This window comes from Melanerpes formicivorus, unplaced genomic scaffold (genome assembly GCF_026170545.1).
Source record: "Melanerpes formicivorus ecotype bairdi unplaced genomic scaffold, bMelFor1.0.p_v2 SCAF_17, whole genome shotgun sequence".
NCBI classification, from domain to species: Eukaryota; Metazoa; Chordata; class Aves; order Piciformes; family Picidae; genus Melanerpes; species Melanerpes formicivorus.
The window spans coordinates 13,821,166-13,839,358 of NW_027142369.1; the positions used below are offsets into that span (position 1 = coordinate 13,821,166).

Consider the following 18,193-nt stretch of genomic DNA (forward strand, 5'->3'; position numbering starts at 1 on the left):
ATTTAGACACAAGGCACTAGAACACATTTTATTCATGACGGGGGGCTGGAACTAAATAATCTTTAGTGTCCCTTCCAACTCAAGCCATTCTATGACTTAAATCTACCCAAGGTGCTTCATGAAAAAGGGCTGCAATTGTAAATTGTATAGTTTCACCCCACCATAGGTTGCAAGTTTACTTTACCACTAGTCATCCTTTCTAGGAACAAGAGGAGTGTGGTGTCTAGACTAATCGATTAAAAAAATGCCCAAATGAAGCAAGCACACACAGAGCAAACCATCATGTCAAAATACTGTAAAGACTTTGGCCAGTCACTGAAATGAGATTGCAAGTCCTTGATATTTGAACAAGGAGGTTTTCCATTTTAAAGCAAACCTACCCTTTATCTTCACTGTCCTTCAAATACCTATTGATATACAACAGGAAAGGTCATACAAGTGATACAGAACAGACACTATGCGACTGTAACAAGTGTTCTGAGTGCTCTCTCCTCCCTGCTAATGAAACTTGAGAAACAAAATTGAGACAATTCTGCAACACTAAATATGCTGATGAGACAGAATCAAGGCATCTCAGATTTATGATCTTTTCCTAATACTAACTCAACTCACAAGTTGAGTGAAAGCCAAGAAAGTACTGCCTTTAAGACAGAGCATTCAGGGCTAATAAAACCAGCCCTAAATACGAGTAGAGCTATACACGATTAACAAATTATTCTGGGTATGACATTTCCTTGAAGAAGAAAGATTTCCTTGACTTCAAAACAGTCTCTGAATCTTGGCAGAAGTACAGGAAAAATGGCTGCAGACACTCCTTAAGTGATTGGCAGAAAAATCAGTGAAAGACAGATTACACAGGGCTTCTAAAACGTTAAACATCCACTGTACCTAAACTTCATAAAGTTCATTCTGGAATCATCTTCAACTGAGGTTAAGTCAGCAGTTAAGATACCTAAATTGGTATGACCTACCATACACATCAGATGTTTAAGCTGCTACTGAGTCAATGGAGCCTTGACTAAATTGGTTTGCTCTGAAATAGGCATGTGCTGCTCAGCTTAAGCCATCTTCTAGACTTCGCTGACAGAGATTAAACCTGCACAGAAAAGGCTTCAACTTCTACACAACACAGCAAGTGTGGCAACAGAGGTGTCGGACTCAAGCCCAGCCTTAATGGCCCCAACACTCCTTTCAGTGATGACCTCCATATGTAAGAGCTGCTGAAACAGCAAAGGTGCCAAAGTGATGGAGAATCTCCACTGTACCTGCCTGTGGTGTTGTGTTTTTGTCTATTGCAAAGTGGCTTTTTCAAAGCATTCTAGGCAGGACTGCTGCAGCTGACAGCATGACTATTTCACAGAATTACAGACTGGTAGGGGTTGGAAGGGACCTCTGGAGATCTAGTCCAACCCCTCTGCTAAAGTAAGGTCAACCACAGCAGGTTGTTCAGGATGACATCCAGGCAGATTTTGAAGTCTCCAGAGGAGGAAGGAGACTCTACAACCTCTCTGGGCAGCCTGTGCCAGGGCTCCATCACTCTGACTCAGTAAGTTTTTCCCTTATGTTTAGGTGAAACTTCTCGTGTCCGCCTTTGCCTGGCACCTCATCCCACCTCTGGGCACCACTGGAAAGAGTCTGGCCCCCTCCTCTGGACACTCACACTTTAGATATTGATGAGCATGGTCTCATTTGGGTATGCTTGGGTATTAGACATCTTCTAATTGACATTAGTACGCTGTCATGAACACTGCAGCTAAACATGACGTAGCAAACACTGGAACAGAAAAGATTACAGCTTCCTGAAAGCTGTCACATTTGCCTGTTGAAGCAGAACTATCATCCTTCAGCATTTCCACAGCCCACAATCCTACCTGAGGTTGAGGAACCCTTTGCTCCACTCCACAATCTTCTCCTTTTCAGAAATTTGTTTGAAGCCATTCAACCCTTTGACCTGGGCAGGTGCCTCTACACACTCACTTTTCAAAGTGGTTGAGCACTTTCAATGTTAAATGTGGTTAACTTCATTGCCACCAAGCAAAATTAACTACTACTTGAGTCTGAACACCTCTCAATAGATTCATACTGCCACACTGTATGATGGTATTCCCTCTCATCATCTATTTGGTATACACATACATGCATTAGTCTTCATTATGGCTAACATCTAATCAGTTGTTTTCTATACAGAATTCATTTACTCATGTAGTGACACAAAAATCAGAGTCCTACTTTTTCATTTTAGCAAGTACATCTTCATCTGGGCAGAGCAAGAGATTGCAGGAAGGGAAATCTCTCCTTAAGGTGGTGGAATCAAGCAGTACAACACCACTGCTTCACCACCACCTTCTCACAAGTGCTGACCTTCCAAAGTATTAGACAGTGTTCCACATCTAAAGTTTACAAAACGAGGAGAACTGGAACTAAAGCAATAGCAGACACAATGGCAAGAAGTGCACAGGTATGGGGACTGAGAGAAATTGATCCTAGAACACCAAGGATTAGAAATAAACTTGTATGTTGCAGAGGTTTACAGGGGAGGTGCAAGCTGATCTATCATGATGTTCCTTGTGTCTACTCCCCAGGGAAGGGGGGTGGGGAAGAAAGCACTTTGTGAAGTTGAAAGTCTGGAATTAAACCCTACAGCAAAAATGAAGAAAAAAATTCTGCCAAAGGGTTGTAAATAATAAGTTGTGAAGGAGCAGTTGTTGTCCAACATCCAGTACTGGAACAAAGTTCAAGGTATAGAATGTGCACTCGCTTAGATGTACTGAATGAACTCTGTGCCCAAATTTTACTGTATAAGTGTTATAGCCATTGATCTAAAGCTACAAATTCCTTCTCAAATTCCAGTGTTCTTCAAACATCAATTGGAATGCTTTCCTCCCCCCACCCCCCCAATGCCTAAAATATTTCCATGGCAAACACTGTAAAACCAGTTTAGAAAAACCATCTGTAAAACATATGTTGCATCATCTAAACATGTACATTACAAAAGTGTTTGACAAAAATGCTTCTGGAAAAGTTCTCAATTAGAGTAACAAATGGGACTACCTTAACTTGACTTGATAGCTTGATCTTTTCACAATCTCCTTGAGACCTCGGGGAAAAGTTACACATCCAAAGAAGCTTCGATGTGAAACTTCTTTCCTGTACGAAATCCTTTTCTATTATTTTGAGTAAAAATAAGTTCCTCAAGAAGAGTCTTTTTTTTCCATATGCATCACAATGACACCGCAACACTCAACTCCAGCAGTGTCTGCTACTGTAGTACAAAGATACCACAAAGACACTAAGATAGAGCATTAAATAATCAAGATATTTTTAACCAAGGAAACTAGAGTTAGACTCTCCCAGTATCAGTCTGGATCATAACAGAGTGATATTTTAAGATACTTATCATGGGATGTCTCTTGCACAAAAATTTTGTTTTGACTTACAGTTTATTTATTACACTCAAGCAGCAACAAAATCAGTTTTTGTGACAAAACACCAAACAGTAAGATTTGAGAAAGCTTTCTGGGAGTGGGATGAGTTAGGAAGAACACTTAGAGCTATTACAAGTTTTGAAATCCAGCTTTTTAAGGCCAGCTTTTCATTTGGAACAAAGTAAGAGCAGCTGCCCATGCTGAAGTGAGGTCAGCTTTTTTTCTGTCTGCCTCCCACCTGGACCACCAAGGAACTGCCTTTCTGCTGGCCTTCAGTAGTGGAAGATTCTTTGGTGGGCTGAAGCAAAGAGAAAATGGTATGGAAACTTACAGTAGTCTATTGTCTGAAATTCATAAATGTCATTACATAAAGGCCAACAGTCAAAAGTAACTGACAAGGCCCCTTCCAAGTTCCTTTCAGTCCTCCTTCCAGTTTTTGTGAGTTTGCAGTCATTGTCTTACTCCTTATTTTCTCCAAATCTGCTTTGTAGACTGCATTTCCAAACCTCACTAGTTTTGAATTGAGTGCAAAGCCCTCTAACATGCAAACTAGACAAATTAGCCCATAAGTGTTGAAGACATTTTTGACCATTCATGAGCTTGCAGCGCAGACAAAAGTTTTAAGCTTGACAGGAACTGTCCTTTCTTGCTAGTATCAAAAAGCAGAGAAGCAAGCATTCATCATTCCCTGATAGTGGTGAAGTCAGCATAGGAGAGATCTGAGCTCCCACTGATAAGGAGCTAGAGGAAAACTGAGTCCTGTAGAACCAACGAAATTGGAAATGTTGGGCTTTTAACGAGCTTCTTCAAGTAAAGTGATAGACATCTGCTATTACTGAACTTAGAAGACCAAAGTATTATTACCACATGCATTATCTCACACCAGGCATCAGCAGATCCCAGAACTTCCTGAAGCACTGGCACAATCACTATGAACAAGAGACACATGTAGAACTTAAAGACAAGTCTGTACACAACACATGCAGTCCTGCATGAAGGTCATGTAAGTACAAGATCTGATGTAGACCCAATGGCTAGACAAGTTTGTTTTCATGGAAGAGCAGCTCATGAAATGATTAAAATGGAGATCGTGATCTTGTAGAAGCTAAAGAATTCTGAATTGCTCTTTCAACTGCTAAGCACAGATAACAATTTCTGCATGCAGCACTAAAGAGCTTGGAGCATTCAGCCAATGAAGCACCACCACAGGCACCTTGCTGGGGGTACATCTCTTCAAAAGAGATTATCCTAATAAAGTACTCCCTGTTTTCTCCTAAAATCTTTGTAAAGTCTTTGGTGTTGAGCAAACCAGCAAGATCCAAAACAAAGTCCATCTGGAAGAAAGTATAAACATCTCTCAGACAAGACCAACAGTGAAGAGAGAAATCCTGCAGTCTCCCAAGTCAGTCACCCCTCTGGTACTTCACTTAGTGAACAGACAAAACTACTCATTTTCAGACACAGTCACAAGAGACTCCCAACAAGAGAAATATTTAGATTTTTGTTCTTTCCATCTCAAAGCACTCTGGAAAACAAGTATTTCCTAATTTGTAAAGCAGGAACAGCATCTGTTTGTTTCTTTGAAAAGTTACTGCTGGCCCATAAAGCTTGAATCCTTTGTGTTTTCAAAATAACTGCCCTTCTCAACAAAGCCTTAGAGCATAGGAGTCTCATCTACCCTTTGATGCAGTTCCAACTCCTCTGTTCCAGGAAAGCTCTTCACAGTGCTGTGATCGAGTATATGCTGCCTGATTTTTCCAAAACAGAGAATTCCATCCATTTAACACCACTTTGTGTTAAACACTAGTTTGTGATAACAGGAAAAGCACATATATCATTAGTTGCATGTTCCTCTTGCTTCTTCTGAGCATGAAACAACCTATACACATATCATCAGCAACAGACACTCCAAGAACCTTCCATTTCATTGCAAGAGGGTAACAAGAATAAGATGCACCCTGTCTTACGACTCTTCCGAGTGCCAGAGCTTGTATGTCTAGTTCTGTGCTACAACTTTCCATTAAGGATAGATTCTGCATCCCATGTGCTACAAAAATACATTTTACACAGCCTAGGACCCAACTGCCTCTTTCTACATGGTCTCTGCAGTTCAAAGCTAACATGAAAGTCACACTACAGACTTGTGCCCCCATGACAGAGGTGATGAAGCACATTTCCAAGAGTAGCTAGGAATTCCTCTGTTACAGTCCTAGGCTCTTCTAAGTATAGTATTAGAGTTCTTAGAGTCAACAGGCTGTTCAGAATTGTGATGCAGCATGGCCCACCCAAGCACCAGGAATACAACAGCAAATTGTCATCACTTTGTAATGTTCCAGGGAAGTTCTCACACCAACTTGCAAAGATGTGTTGTCCTTGACAACAAGTTCAAGAGGCTGTACCACCATGCAGGCAGAAGCATCACACAATCCATGCGGGTTTGTTTAATCCAAAACCAGTTTTGGGTTTTCTCCTAACTTTTAGGAAGATCAGAGCAGTCAGCAGATCCATTCCAGATGATTGAGAGTCCAAACAGAATACATGTGTAACAGGACACAGCTTCACCACTACAGTAGGTGGTCCAAATTTGCCACTCTAAATCGTGAGGAATGGTGGGGCAGCAGCAGGCTGAAAACAGCCAAATTGGAACAAGATGGTTTTAAAGAAGTCACGCGACATAAAGCTGGGTCAGTAAAATTGTTACCTTCCAGTGAAACAAGTGGCACTGCTGCTTGCAGGGCAAATCCTCCCTGTAGCTTTTTCAGCAGCATGAACCACTGAGAGCGTTCCCTGATGGGAAAAAAAAGTGTGTGGTGTCTGACCTTACAGCACAGCATTTCAAATTCAGCTCAGATTTAGTCTCTCCTGTACCTGGCTCTCCATTACCACAAAATCAAATTGCCTCAAGTTACTTCTGACAGGGTAAAAGAAGTTCCAAGATGCTAGATACTGTGCAGTAGTGGGTTACACAGCTTGGTTTCTGCAGAAAGTGAAGAAGCATGTGGAGGGAAATGCAATGCTCTCAAGTTTCTCAACACTAGCCCTGGTGAGCACTGCATTATTTTCTGCTTTCAAAGGACACCCAAATGCAAGCAGAATCTGCTCTAAATATTGATTTAGAGCAGATGTAGCTTAAACAAGGAAAGCATTTTTTTTGATCTTTTGTCTACCCTCTGAAGGAAGGGCATGAAAACAAAAAAACAACATTAAGTCATAAAAAAAAAAGCGCTGTTGTAGTCCTCACCAATTTTTAATTCCCCTTCCTTTACTAAACATCTGGGGTTTGTTAGAAAGCACTGTAAAATGATTTTCCAAAACCTTTGACATGCATTCTGCTCTATAGGTCACAAAAGCTTGGGAAGAAGAGCTTCAAACCAAGTAACAGTTGTTATTTATTAAGCCCCACAAATGAAATTGGTCTAACCATTTTCTTCTGCCCTGCTATTTGCAAGGGTAAAGGGATAGGGACTTGAAATGTTTAGGTAATGCTCATTTAATAGAAGGACATTACACTAACAAAACTATTATTCAAGAAGACTCAGTCTGACAAGCCAAGAAAAAGCTGCCTCTGCACAACTCAGGACTCTCAAGATACCCATGTGATTAAGTTACTTGAGAATAAATTAGTGCTCCATGAACTGATTACCCCATAAATAAACCAAATAGGAATAGAGAAGCCACTGACAAGACACAATATCCTCCTGATAGCAGCTGAGCTCTACAGCTCTCCACCAGAATGAACACCAAAAAGCTGTCTGTCAAAAGGGTTTCTACTCTTTTTACTCAGAATTCACAAAGTACGTCAAAGCAGATGCAATATCTACAGTAGATAACTAATGACAAGAATTCTATACTTTCATTTTCTCTCATCACTCAAAACACAAATTGCAGCTCTTCCCTCAACCTAATAATTATTCGTATGGCTGCATTTTGTTCTTCTCCAGTAGCAGCTTGAAACTTGATTTGAGCTGCAGGAACCCAGACAGTGACTATAAAAGTTGCTGTTGTGATAGCACAAAGCAGAAGCCAACTCGGCAGGTAATTGCACTTGAAGTCAGAAAGATCTTCCCCAGTCAGCTTGAAGCAGTAATTTCTTAGGGGAGAAAAGAGGTTGTCTTCATCCACAACAGGTTAACCAAATGAAAACTTTTGATCCCAAGAAACACATAATAAATACTAAGACTTACCACCATAAAGGGATTACAGGTGGGTCCTTTTTGCACTCTGCAGCAATTCAAAAGACATTTGCAACCTTCTATCAAGCCAGTATTAAGGATCCAACCATTTAGGTATCAAGGCATAACACTCACTTTTTAAAGGAGCACTTCTAGTTCTCGCTAGTTACATTCTCTTGCCCACTGACTCAGTACTCTGGAAGTCTCAAATATAGTACATGCTGTTACAATAGAATACATTCATACTTCAAGAGACAATCCTAGGGAATCCTGGAGGGCTAATGCCCACAATTCATGCTTCCTAAAGCCACCCTTCAAGTAACTCAAATGCACATGAAGCTCCTTCTTTGTTTTTCATACTTCACACCCATGGAAGTAATTTCAAAGCACTAGAAACCAATAAAGAAATCCAAATGCATGCATACCTGAAGTCATGGGGGATGACACAACTTGAGAGCTCAGTATCACCAGTAACCTCATTCTTAATTCCCTCATATGGAACTGGAGGAGTTCTCTCACACTGTTCCACAAAAAGAACTCCAACTAACAACATCCAGCCAGGAGGTTAGTGATAACTATGAAGAGGAGGAGTGAAGATCTACCTGTGTTTGCACAAGGGGAAAGTGTTAATGTAACAGCCCACTGAACCAACAGATTGGATGTGTACAGGAACATGAACATCTTTGCTTGGCAGAAATTGGGATCACAGTTCTATTTAGACAGAACACATAATCCACCTACTTTAGATCAGTAAGAAAGATACACTGTCCTCAAATATTATACTACAGTAATATTAAGCTGGGTTTTCAGTTACAGACACCTCTTTCCCTGCCAGACATGCATTACCTGAGACAAAAAAAACCCACACCACACCACAAAACCACACCCCTCCCCCAAAAAACAACAACCAACCACCAGTCAAATCAACAACAAAACACCCTACCACACAAACAAAGTTTTACCAATTTTAAAACCTCCCATATTTCCCTCCCAGGCCCCTAGTAAATTCCAGTTTAATATCTCATCATTCCCAGATGATTATTATAAAAACTTACATCCCTCTCTCACCTGATGTTCTGCACTCACTGGAAAATTTCTGCCCAAGTAAACCTTGCAACCACCTCACACACCAGCAGCCCTACACCTGAGTTCCACAGCATGAACTATTTTGTGTGAAAGCAGCAGTTAACCAAATAAGCATTAAAACCACCTTTTGATTTTGTTAAATAGCTCTAATAGATTGAATAAAACTCAGTAAATCATAGCTGTGTCATCATGAGGTCGTAGTAAGCATACAACTAAGTTTGGTAGTCGGAGGAAGGTTTTCACAGAATAATAATTATGACTGATGACTGTCTTCCTCTTCATTATGAGGCCCAAGTACATGAAAAGAATGGCCTCTCCTGTGACTTGATTTTGAAACAAATCTTAGGTTGAGCAAAAAGGATTATTAAATCTTGAGTAACATTCATATACAGTTAAGAGTCTCATATCCCCCCACCCCACCCCAGACACATACAGACAGACAAAAAAGAGAATCCAAGAGTTTTTATCATCCTTTCTTTCAGTAATACCAATTTTGGCAGTATCTGTCTCAGACAGTCTGAGTTTTGTTATAAAATAGGGACACTAGAAAATTTCCTGAATGGTGCCTAAACAGAGTTAATAAAATAGGTTTTGAAGTACAAAATGTTGAAGAAAGACATGCATATTTTAACAATACTCTGAAAACACTTGAGGCTCGTTACCCTGTGCAGTGCTTTCCCCCCAATATAGCCACATGTCCTCACAAGGCCAAGCAATTCTGAATTTTCTTCAGCACCTCCAGAAGGCAGAATGGCAAAAAAACAAGCACTCCAACGGAAGAAACAAAAGACACTGATTCATATGCAATTAGCTCAGCTAAATTTACTACTGAAACCATTGCTACTCCAGCTGTCCTTGACACCTGCATAGCAGGGACAATGGAACATGACAAGCATCCTCTTACAATCTATTACAGTTTTCAGGCTGACATGCTAACTGAAAATTGGTGACAGCTCCACTTCTTGAGCTGCTGTATTAATGGAATTAGCACAAAATCAGCTTTACACATTTTTCAAGCACCCATGCCACAGGAGAGACAAAACAACTGGAGAGAGACAGTGTTTTACCCACTACTTAAATCCACCACCCAAAAAGCATCAATACACAAAACCCAACATGTTTCTTTCTACTTCAAGATTCACTTTACATAGTGACACACAAAGCAGAACAGGGAAGTGGTATCTGAAAAGTAGAAGGAAGAATGTAAAGAGAGGAAACTTGCTAATATCCTGTGCAGCTCAAGTTTCCACTGTTTTATCTGCCTTAAATAAGAGTTAGGCTGAAAGACTGAGAGCAGAGCAAAAATTTTTGAGGTCAAGTTGCACATTATTTTCTAAGAACAAAGCAGCTCACTCTTTCCTTTCTAAGTCTACATTTCTGCTATCATTTGCAGAAGCTGTATGCAGAAACCATTCCTTGTAAAACAGATTTAGAATCTGGTGTCTAAGATGTCAGAAAAGCCTACGAAAGCATCTTAAAATGTAAGTGCATTGAAAGAGCATGAACTGAAATCCACTGCATCACTGTTCTGGCACACATCCACCAGCCTAGCCCCAGACAAGAGTATAAATAGACAAAAGCTCTTTTATAAGGGTTCAGAGAAAGTCCAAGAAAATGCATTGAACCTGACACAGCTACCTGAATCCAAATCCTCAAAGGAGGGGTTTAATCTCCCAGCCCATATGCTATCTTTAGAAGGGCACTAATTTGTGCAGCACACACACACACTTTATCTGCACTACAATAACAACACGGACAAACATTAACCAGATACCTTGTGGTGTCTGCCAGGTGTTTAAATATTTTGCAACTCAAATGCCAAAATCCTATCATCTGCAGTCCAAATGCCTAAGATTATCCAGTGAGAACATGTGTACGTTTCCATCCGCTACGTGAAACACATTTTATTCATTTGTTACATTTGGAGCTACAGAGGAGAGCTACCAACATACAGACAGACTACAGGCTTATTTTGGGGGTTGATTTAATTTCAATTTTTAGTATATGAATACTGAAAAAAATATTTACAGACAACTTTAATCTGAAAAGATTTGCATTAGGCAGGACCAGCACAATCTGATATTACATGTTGTAATAAGTCTAGGTGTTATATACTGTGTATGGTACTATAAGAGAAAACAATCATAGAATGGTCTGCCTTGGAAGGGACCTCCAAAGGTCATCTAGCCCAACCTCCCTGCAGCAAGAAAGGACATCCTTAACTAGATCAGGTTGTCCAGAGCCCAGTCAAGCCTGACCTTGAATATCTTCAGGGGTGGGGCCTCAACTATCTCCCTGGACAAATTGTTCCAGTGTTCCACTAACCTATCCTACAGAATCCATTAAACAATATTTTTCTCTTGGTCTAAGTTAACAACACACTTCTGAGAATGGTGTAGGCTCTCTCTGGCCCTTGATATCAGAATCACAGAATGACAGAGGTTGAAAGGGACCTCTGAGGATCATCTAATCCATCTTCCCTGCTGGGTCACCCACAACAGGTTGACCAGGATAACAACAAACATAGGTTTGGAGTCTTTCCAAAAGCTCTCTGGGCAGCCTGCTCCAGGGCTCCAGCACCCTCACGGCAAAGTTTTTCCTCATGTGCTCCACTTTGTGACTGTTGCTCCTTGTCCTGGGCACCATCTGAAAAGAGTTTGGCTTCATTCTGCCCTCCTGACACCTGCCCTTTCAATACTGATCAGCGCTGAGAAGATCCTTTCTCAGTTTTCTCATCTCCAGGATAAACAGCCCCAGGTCTCTCAGCCTTTCCTCATCAGGGAGATGCTCCACTCTCCTCATCACCTTAGTAGCCCTCTATTGGACTCTCTCCAATGGTTTCCTGTCTCTCAAACTGGGAAACCCTGAACTGGACACAATACTCTAGATGTGACTTCACTAGGGCAGAGTAGTGAAGGAGGAAAGCTTCCTTCAGCATGCTGGTCACACTCTTCTTAATGCACCCCAGGATACCACTGGCCTGCTTGGTCACAAGAGCACACTGCTGGTTCATGGTGAGCTTGTTGTTAAGCATGGAAGTTTATCCTAAGCCACCCTAGGGAAGTTCATGTCTAAATCACTTTGCTTGATATGTATTCTGGTAAAAGCAAGGTAAGCCTCTTACAAACCAGCCACATGAGTGTCACCACCCTCTAGTTCCACCTCAACTCTAGTAACCTTTTACTTGTAAGAAAAAGGCTTTGAGAGAAGAGATAGCAGCACTTTGCAGCTTGAATATGTTCCTCCACCAGATCTATGATAACATTACTATATTAACTTTTATTTTACTCCATTGGTTTTTCCTCCATAAATTAATATGTTAATATATTCACTGCTTTTCCTCCTTCACCTACAATGAACTTCAGATAAAAGCATACAGAATATCACTATAAACAATAAAAATTAAAGAAACAGAGAGATCGTGATGGTTTTATATATCATGTCAGTTATCTTTCTGGAGAGGAAAGAGACACACCAATCTGAGAATGCAATCAAGTACTTTTTGTACTTGCTTCACCTAACTACTCTTTGGCTCAGGTACTCCTTTTCAGGTAGTCCTGAAAAAGTCAGATTTCTGAACAGGTGTTCCTACACCAGATTATCTCATACCTAAGGTTAAAGACTATTTAAAGAGGTAACTGGATTAAAGATATATACCCCTGGAAAGAAAATCCACTGTAGACTTTTTATTAAACCAAACATATCTACCACAGAATGAACAGGAAATAAGGGAAGTCATCAGTAAAACACGAGTTGTTCTCCACCCAGGATCATCTAATAAACAGGATTTGTCCCACTGTCACATACCTTTGATGCCTGGGGAGTAGATATCACATGAACAGTGCTGGGCTTAACTCCATTTGCCTTCGGTCTCTTATAGAGGGCAAATCTGCTTTTTCTGCGTCCTCTGTCACCATTAGGGAGGGACCCATTATACCTAGAGATAAAAGAAAATAAAATGGCATAAATCACCACCAAATGGATTAAAGGAGCAGCAATTTAGTCATCAAATCCATGGGCAGAACACAAAAAGTGACAACCACGGTAAATGTTGTTTCTTGAATTATGAACACTCAAAAATTGTTTACCTGCCAATGGTTGAAATTTTATTCATCATTAATAAGGGAATCAATTACTAATTAAGTACTGAGTTGTTCAGTCACAGAAACACTTCTTCACCTCTAGAACAAATCCTAAATCTTCTCTGCAATTTCAATACGTGGGAGTGCTTTAAAAACATTTTTACCCCACCATTCACCTCGCCACATCTCATGCAGAAATTAGGAAGACAAGAGGAAGAGCATAAGTGGTTTGGAAAAACAAAGTAATTCAGATGCAAGTAAAGGGAATTTTACCTCAAAGCAGGTTCTTTTAGTTGGGCTGGGGTTCCTCCCCCCCCTTTTAAAAAAAAACAACAAAACAACAACAAACACAAACTCTAATCCTAAAGGCTTCATCTATTAAGGAAAGAAGATGAGAGTGGTTTTAATTTATGTGACTACATCTGCAGACTCACTAATGACTTCCTTTACCAGGTGTAACATGGTAGCCTTCAACAGTTCTTTCATCTCTGAGGACAGACCCAACAGATTAATTATTCAGAGATGTCTCATGTCTCAGGAGGACACAGCTCCTTCCCCACGGAAAGGATTGACTGGATAATTCTTTGCAATGCAGAAGCACTGAATTCACCACCCTCCTACCCCAAAGATTTAAGACAGGTAGATGCCTCTCCTCACAGCACTGTCACCTGAACATTCTTGCTAACTCTCAGCTGGTCTATGGTCTCTCAGGACTCCACTTCACTACAGAGATGCCTCTTCCATTCCTGATCCCCAGAGATTTCAGATTTTTGCCTGAAGAGCTACAGATGTTATTCCACTTAGAAATCTCATTTGTCTTGCTGGTGAGGTCTGTTCTACACTGATCATATCTACCCCTTTCCTGCAGTCCTTATGATTAAAGCTAATATTGCTGTCAGGGATAGAATCTGAAAAGGAGAAGGAAGAAGATTTAAAGGTGACTTAACTCCTTGCAAAGCAAAAGAGGTTACAAAAGCTAGGAGAACTCATTATCTGTTTAGAAATACACTTAGCTTTACATCCACCACACTACCTGCAGATTGAAATCATTTGTAGCCCTACAGAAGGCCAAGAGACACTCACTGCTCCAGCTGTAAGATCAATTCTGTGACAATTATTGGCTAGGAAAAGCCGTGCAGTAGCCCTGAAGTGTTTTTTTACCCACAGCATTGTGTTTTGTATATGGAACAAACTAGTTTGTATAGGAAGAGAACACACTTGCAGACCCTTGTATCCCTTTGCATACAAATGAGAAACGGGTGTGAAAGAAAGCAAGTGGTGTCACTGTTGTGGAGCAGTGCCCTGCAGAAGGCTTGCTGCTGACTTCAGGCAAGGATCACCTTGTGTCATGTGTGTCTGAATACCAGTGGGCTGAGCTGCAGAACTGCCAAATGTTTGAGAGTATAAAATACTGAAAATTTCAAATTTAAGTATTGTAGAATGTAAACCCAGACTTTTTTAAAACATACAATACTACGAGTCTCTAACATCAGGTAAGTTAAGAGTTTTTCAGATGGGCTCTACCCTGGACTTTTTCTTCCAGTTCCATTTTCACAGGGAAAGCTACTGTATGTTTGTGGAATGTTTTTAAAAAATCCCCAATACAGTAGCAAAACAGGAGTAAGTCATTATTATTTGTTGCCAGGCCTGATCATATCTGGAAACCTGTTACTAATTCCACACACGAGTAGCACTAAGCTACACAGGAGATCCTCATCACAAGAGACCAGTTTCTAGAAAGAGGTAACAACATGATCCACAGGCAACTTAAATACCAGTCCTCAAAACAGGAATGATTTGATTCTGCAGCTTGAATCTTCCTAGATAGATACACATGCCTCCTTGCAAAGACATTTATATTACCAGGAATATGCCAGCAAGTTTTAGCTTGCCTGAAGACAACATTCTTTCTACAAGTATTTTCATCTGAACACCTGAGAAAGTAGCTACTCCTTCAGAAACACAGATCTGTAAGTAGTATCATCACTACCTTTGTATTCTGTATTTTGATATTTGTACAACCTAAGCAGTACTGAAGCAGTTCCACTGCAAGTTAAAGTCAGGCTAGTGGGGTTATTTTGTTCACCTTTCCCCCCCCCCCCCCCTTCACAAAATAATCTGAACTGGGAAAGGCAAGTTGATTTGAACTGGGAAAGGCAAGTTTATTTTCTTTCAGGTTTCTGTGGGATTTAATTCTCTTTGGGGAAAAAAAAAAAAAAAAAAAAAAAAAGGAAAGAAACCACTCAAGGTTTAAAAGTCTTTTGGAAACTTTACATAGGAGGGAAATAAAAGCAAAGTGAAAGTTTAATTTGTTCATCCAGATTAGCACTGACAAGTTTTCATGAAGATTTTCTTTGTGCCAACTCCTAAATTTCAGTTGCACAAAAGGGCAGGAGGAGCCAAGTGGTAGTTTTACTTTGTTATGCCTTAATTATAGACCTTGAAGTTTTATTTTGATCTGACATGGGTAAAAAAACTAAGACAAGTGTATGTTTCACAGGAGTTAAAATGAGTGTCAGAGAACTTGCCTCCTTCCTCTCCACAGCCTGCAGACGCCTTCATTTTTTCTAGGCCAGGATTCTCAACTTGTTCACCACAAACCACCCTCCCCATGGCATTCGGGCCACACCTTCCCTTGCTACTACCTACATGATCTACATACCAAATGAACCAGTATTAACACCATCGGCTCTCATCAGCCACAACAGGACCTGCACCCACCCACTCATGCAGCATCTCTGTCTTGGAAGATGTGCAACTAAGGTTGCCCTTGAAGCAACAGACCCCATGGTAATTTCTTGGCCTTTCTGATCCAAGCTGTCCCACAGGACATGATCAGTTTCAGTATTCAAGAGGAGGAATACAGGCATGGCCACTTTAAGTCAGGTTTTCTAAGAACAAGGAGCTATCTTCTGCTATCCTTCATTGTTCTTAACTGTTTCACTAAGCAGTGCTCAGTGGCAAGATGCAACAGCAATGAAACGGGATGGACAAGGACTGAAAAAATTCCCCATCACTGTATACTGGGAGACTCTTGAGCTACCCCGTAACCAACAGGAGCTTCATGAACAGAAGTTCCCTGTCAAATCCTCTTACAACACCTCTTCACAAGCAGCAGCTCCTTTCCCTTCTCCTCAGTGCCTTCTGGTAGCACCAGAAACCTGATACACTTTAGGAAACAACTTACTAGCATGTCAGGGAAGCATTTTGCTTCACAAGAGGCCAGCACTACCAGAGACAACCCACAGCTGGAACTCTCTATCCCACCAAGAAGTCAACAACAAATATTGTTTCTAACTAATAAACTAGGAGAAATTAAATTTCACAGAGACAGAATGACCGTTTCCAAGACCATTCTGCTCACACACAGATTTACAGGGCACTGCTGAAGTTCTCTGGATGTTCCAAAACATCAGACCAACACATGTGGAAAGAGCAGTCCTATAGTTTTTCCAAATGCTACTCAGAGACAGCAGTACTGGGCATTATGAAACCTTGTGGGATAATTATCTCTGTTGATAGCACTGTTCCTTGCAAATAAGGGAGTGGTGTTGGCATAGGCTGTGGGCACCATAATTATCAAAGCCAGTTTCCTACAGATTTACATCAAACAGTTCAGTACTTTTGGTATATAATGAAATGCAAACTCCAATCAGGTTTTTCTCATAGCTGGGATACGTAACGAAAGCCTCTCCTCTGCCTAGATTCATGGCTGTCTGGAGAGCAAGACCACACATGCTCTCTCCCACAGTCCGAACAGTGTGGCAAGTTCCTATTTTCTACAAGTCTCGTAGGAACCTACTGGACTACTTCAGCGAGCATCAACCAGTTCTGAACTATTCGTGGGACAGCTTGTTACACCACCTTTTTGTTTTGCTTGGCTTATTTTAAAAGGAATCAGGCTTAGTCAGTGGCAAAGCCTTAACAAGACTTCTGCTATTAAGGATAAGAGCTCTAAAAATCTTGTCCTGTATCTTGAAAAGTCAGACTTCAGCTCAGGGAAGTCATCCTCAAAATTACAGGGAATACCTACTAGCTACCAGACAGAAGCTGCTGCATGTAGCCAATTTATTTTTTACAATGCTATGAAAATACAAGCTGTCATAAAACTGAAATACTTCCCCATACCTATGTAATCTACCTCCAAAAAGACTACAAACTGAACAAGTCATAATTTTCACAGGTAGTATTTCCCCTGGGCACAAAGGAGTGATTTCACTTGGCTTTCCTCACATACTACTAACAGTTTGGCTGCACACCTCACCATTTTCAGATGCAAGCCATCCCATTTTCCAGACTTAGCTATGCAGATGGCAATTCAGTTATTACCATAGCTCCAGTGAGGGACAGAGAGCACATCTTTGCTGCACTAAACAATAAAGCTGCACAAGTAAAGTCACACTTGAGTGACTTTTTCCTTCTAAGTACATTCCAATTCCAAGTACATTCCAATTCCATGTTCTGTATCATCCAGCAGTAAATATTCCACACAAAAATTCAGTTTGTGCTTACACTGTATTTTTATCATCACTGAACTAGAGTGGGCCAACACTGCAGTCCCACCTATCATTTGCTAGTTTCTTCCTACTACTTCTCTGCCTGGTTCACACAAAACAGAAACAAAACCAGATTTACTCCTTAAATTTAGTTTTAAACCACATCAGTTCCTGGCTCTCCAGCTCACTGCAAAGCCACAGAAGCTCTTACATCAGCAACAAGGGAGAAATGGCACAAAGGGCAGGAGATTCCTTCATAAGTATTCTGAGTCTACAGTTATCATGGCATCTACAACATTAGAAGTCTAAAAAGACATTATTCACCTTTACAATATCCAACCCCAGAGCTTTTCATGACTGAATGCTCAAGTCCTGACTGACAGGAAAGCCCTCTTCTGCTGAGGCATGCAACAAGTACTCCCTTGAACACATATTAAACAGGAAAAGTCTCACGGAAGCACAGAGTCATTTTGGTTTGAAAAGATCTTTAAGACAAGAGTCCAACCATTATCTAATTCTACCAGCTCTCTGGTGCTAAACAATGTCCCTCAGCACTATGTCGTCTACATGTCTTTTAAATACCTCCAGGGATGGGGATTCATGCATCTCCCCACAGAGCCTGTTCCAGTGTTTAAGAACACTTTCAGGGAAGATGTTTCTTCTGATGTCCGACCTAAATTCCCCGGCACAACTTGAGACTGTTTCCTCTTGTCCTGTCACTTGCTACTTGAGAGAAGAGACCAACTCTACAACTGGCTACAAACTTCCTCTGAGGTTGATTGTAGAGAGCCAGATCTCCCCTCAGCCTCCTTTTCTCCAGACTAAACAACCCCAGTTCCCTCAGCTACTTCACACTCCTCGTAAGACTTGCCCTTGCCCATAAGACTTCACCAGCTTTGTTGCCCATCTCAAGACCTGTTCCACCACTTCAA

At 40.8% G+C, this 18,193-nt stretch overlaps 1 protein-coding gene across 1 annotated transcript in view; it reads right to left on the reverse strand.

Moving 5' to 3' along the window:
* The window catches only part of PELI2 (pellino E3 ubiquitin protein ligase family member 2), an 82,670-nt gene that overhangs the window by 41,120 nt on the left and 23,357 nt on the right, over positions 1-18,193 (reverse strand). The window contains exon 2 of the mRNA XM_068149019.1: positions 12,491-12,620. Within this exon, the coding sequence (XP_068005120.1) occupies positions 12,491-12,620 (130 nt within the window). The remainder of the gene's footprint in view (positions 1-12,490; positions 12,621-18,193) is intronic.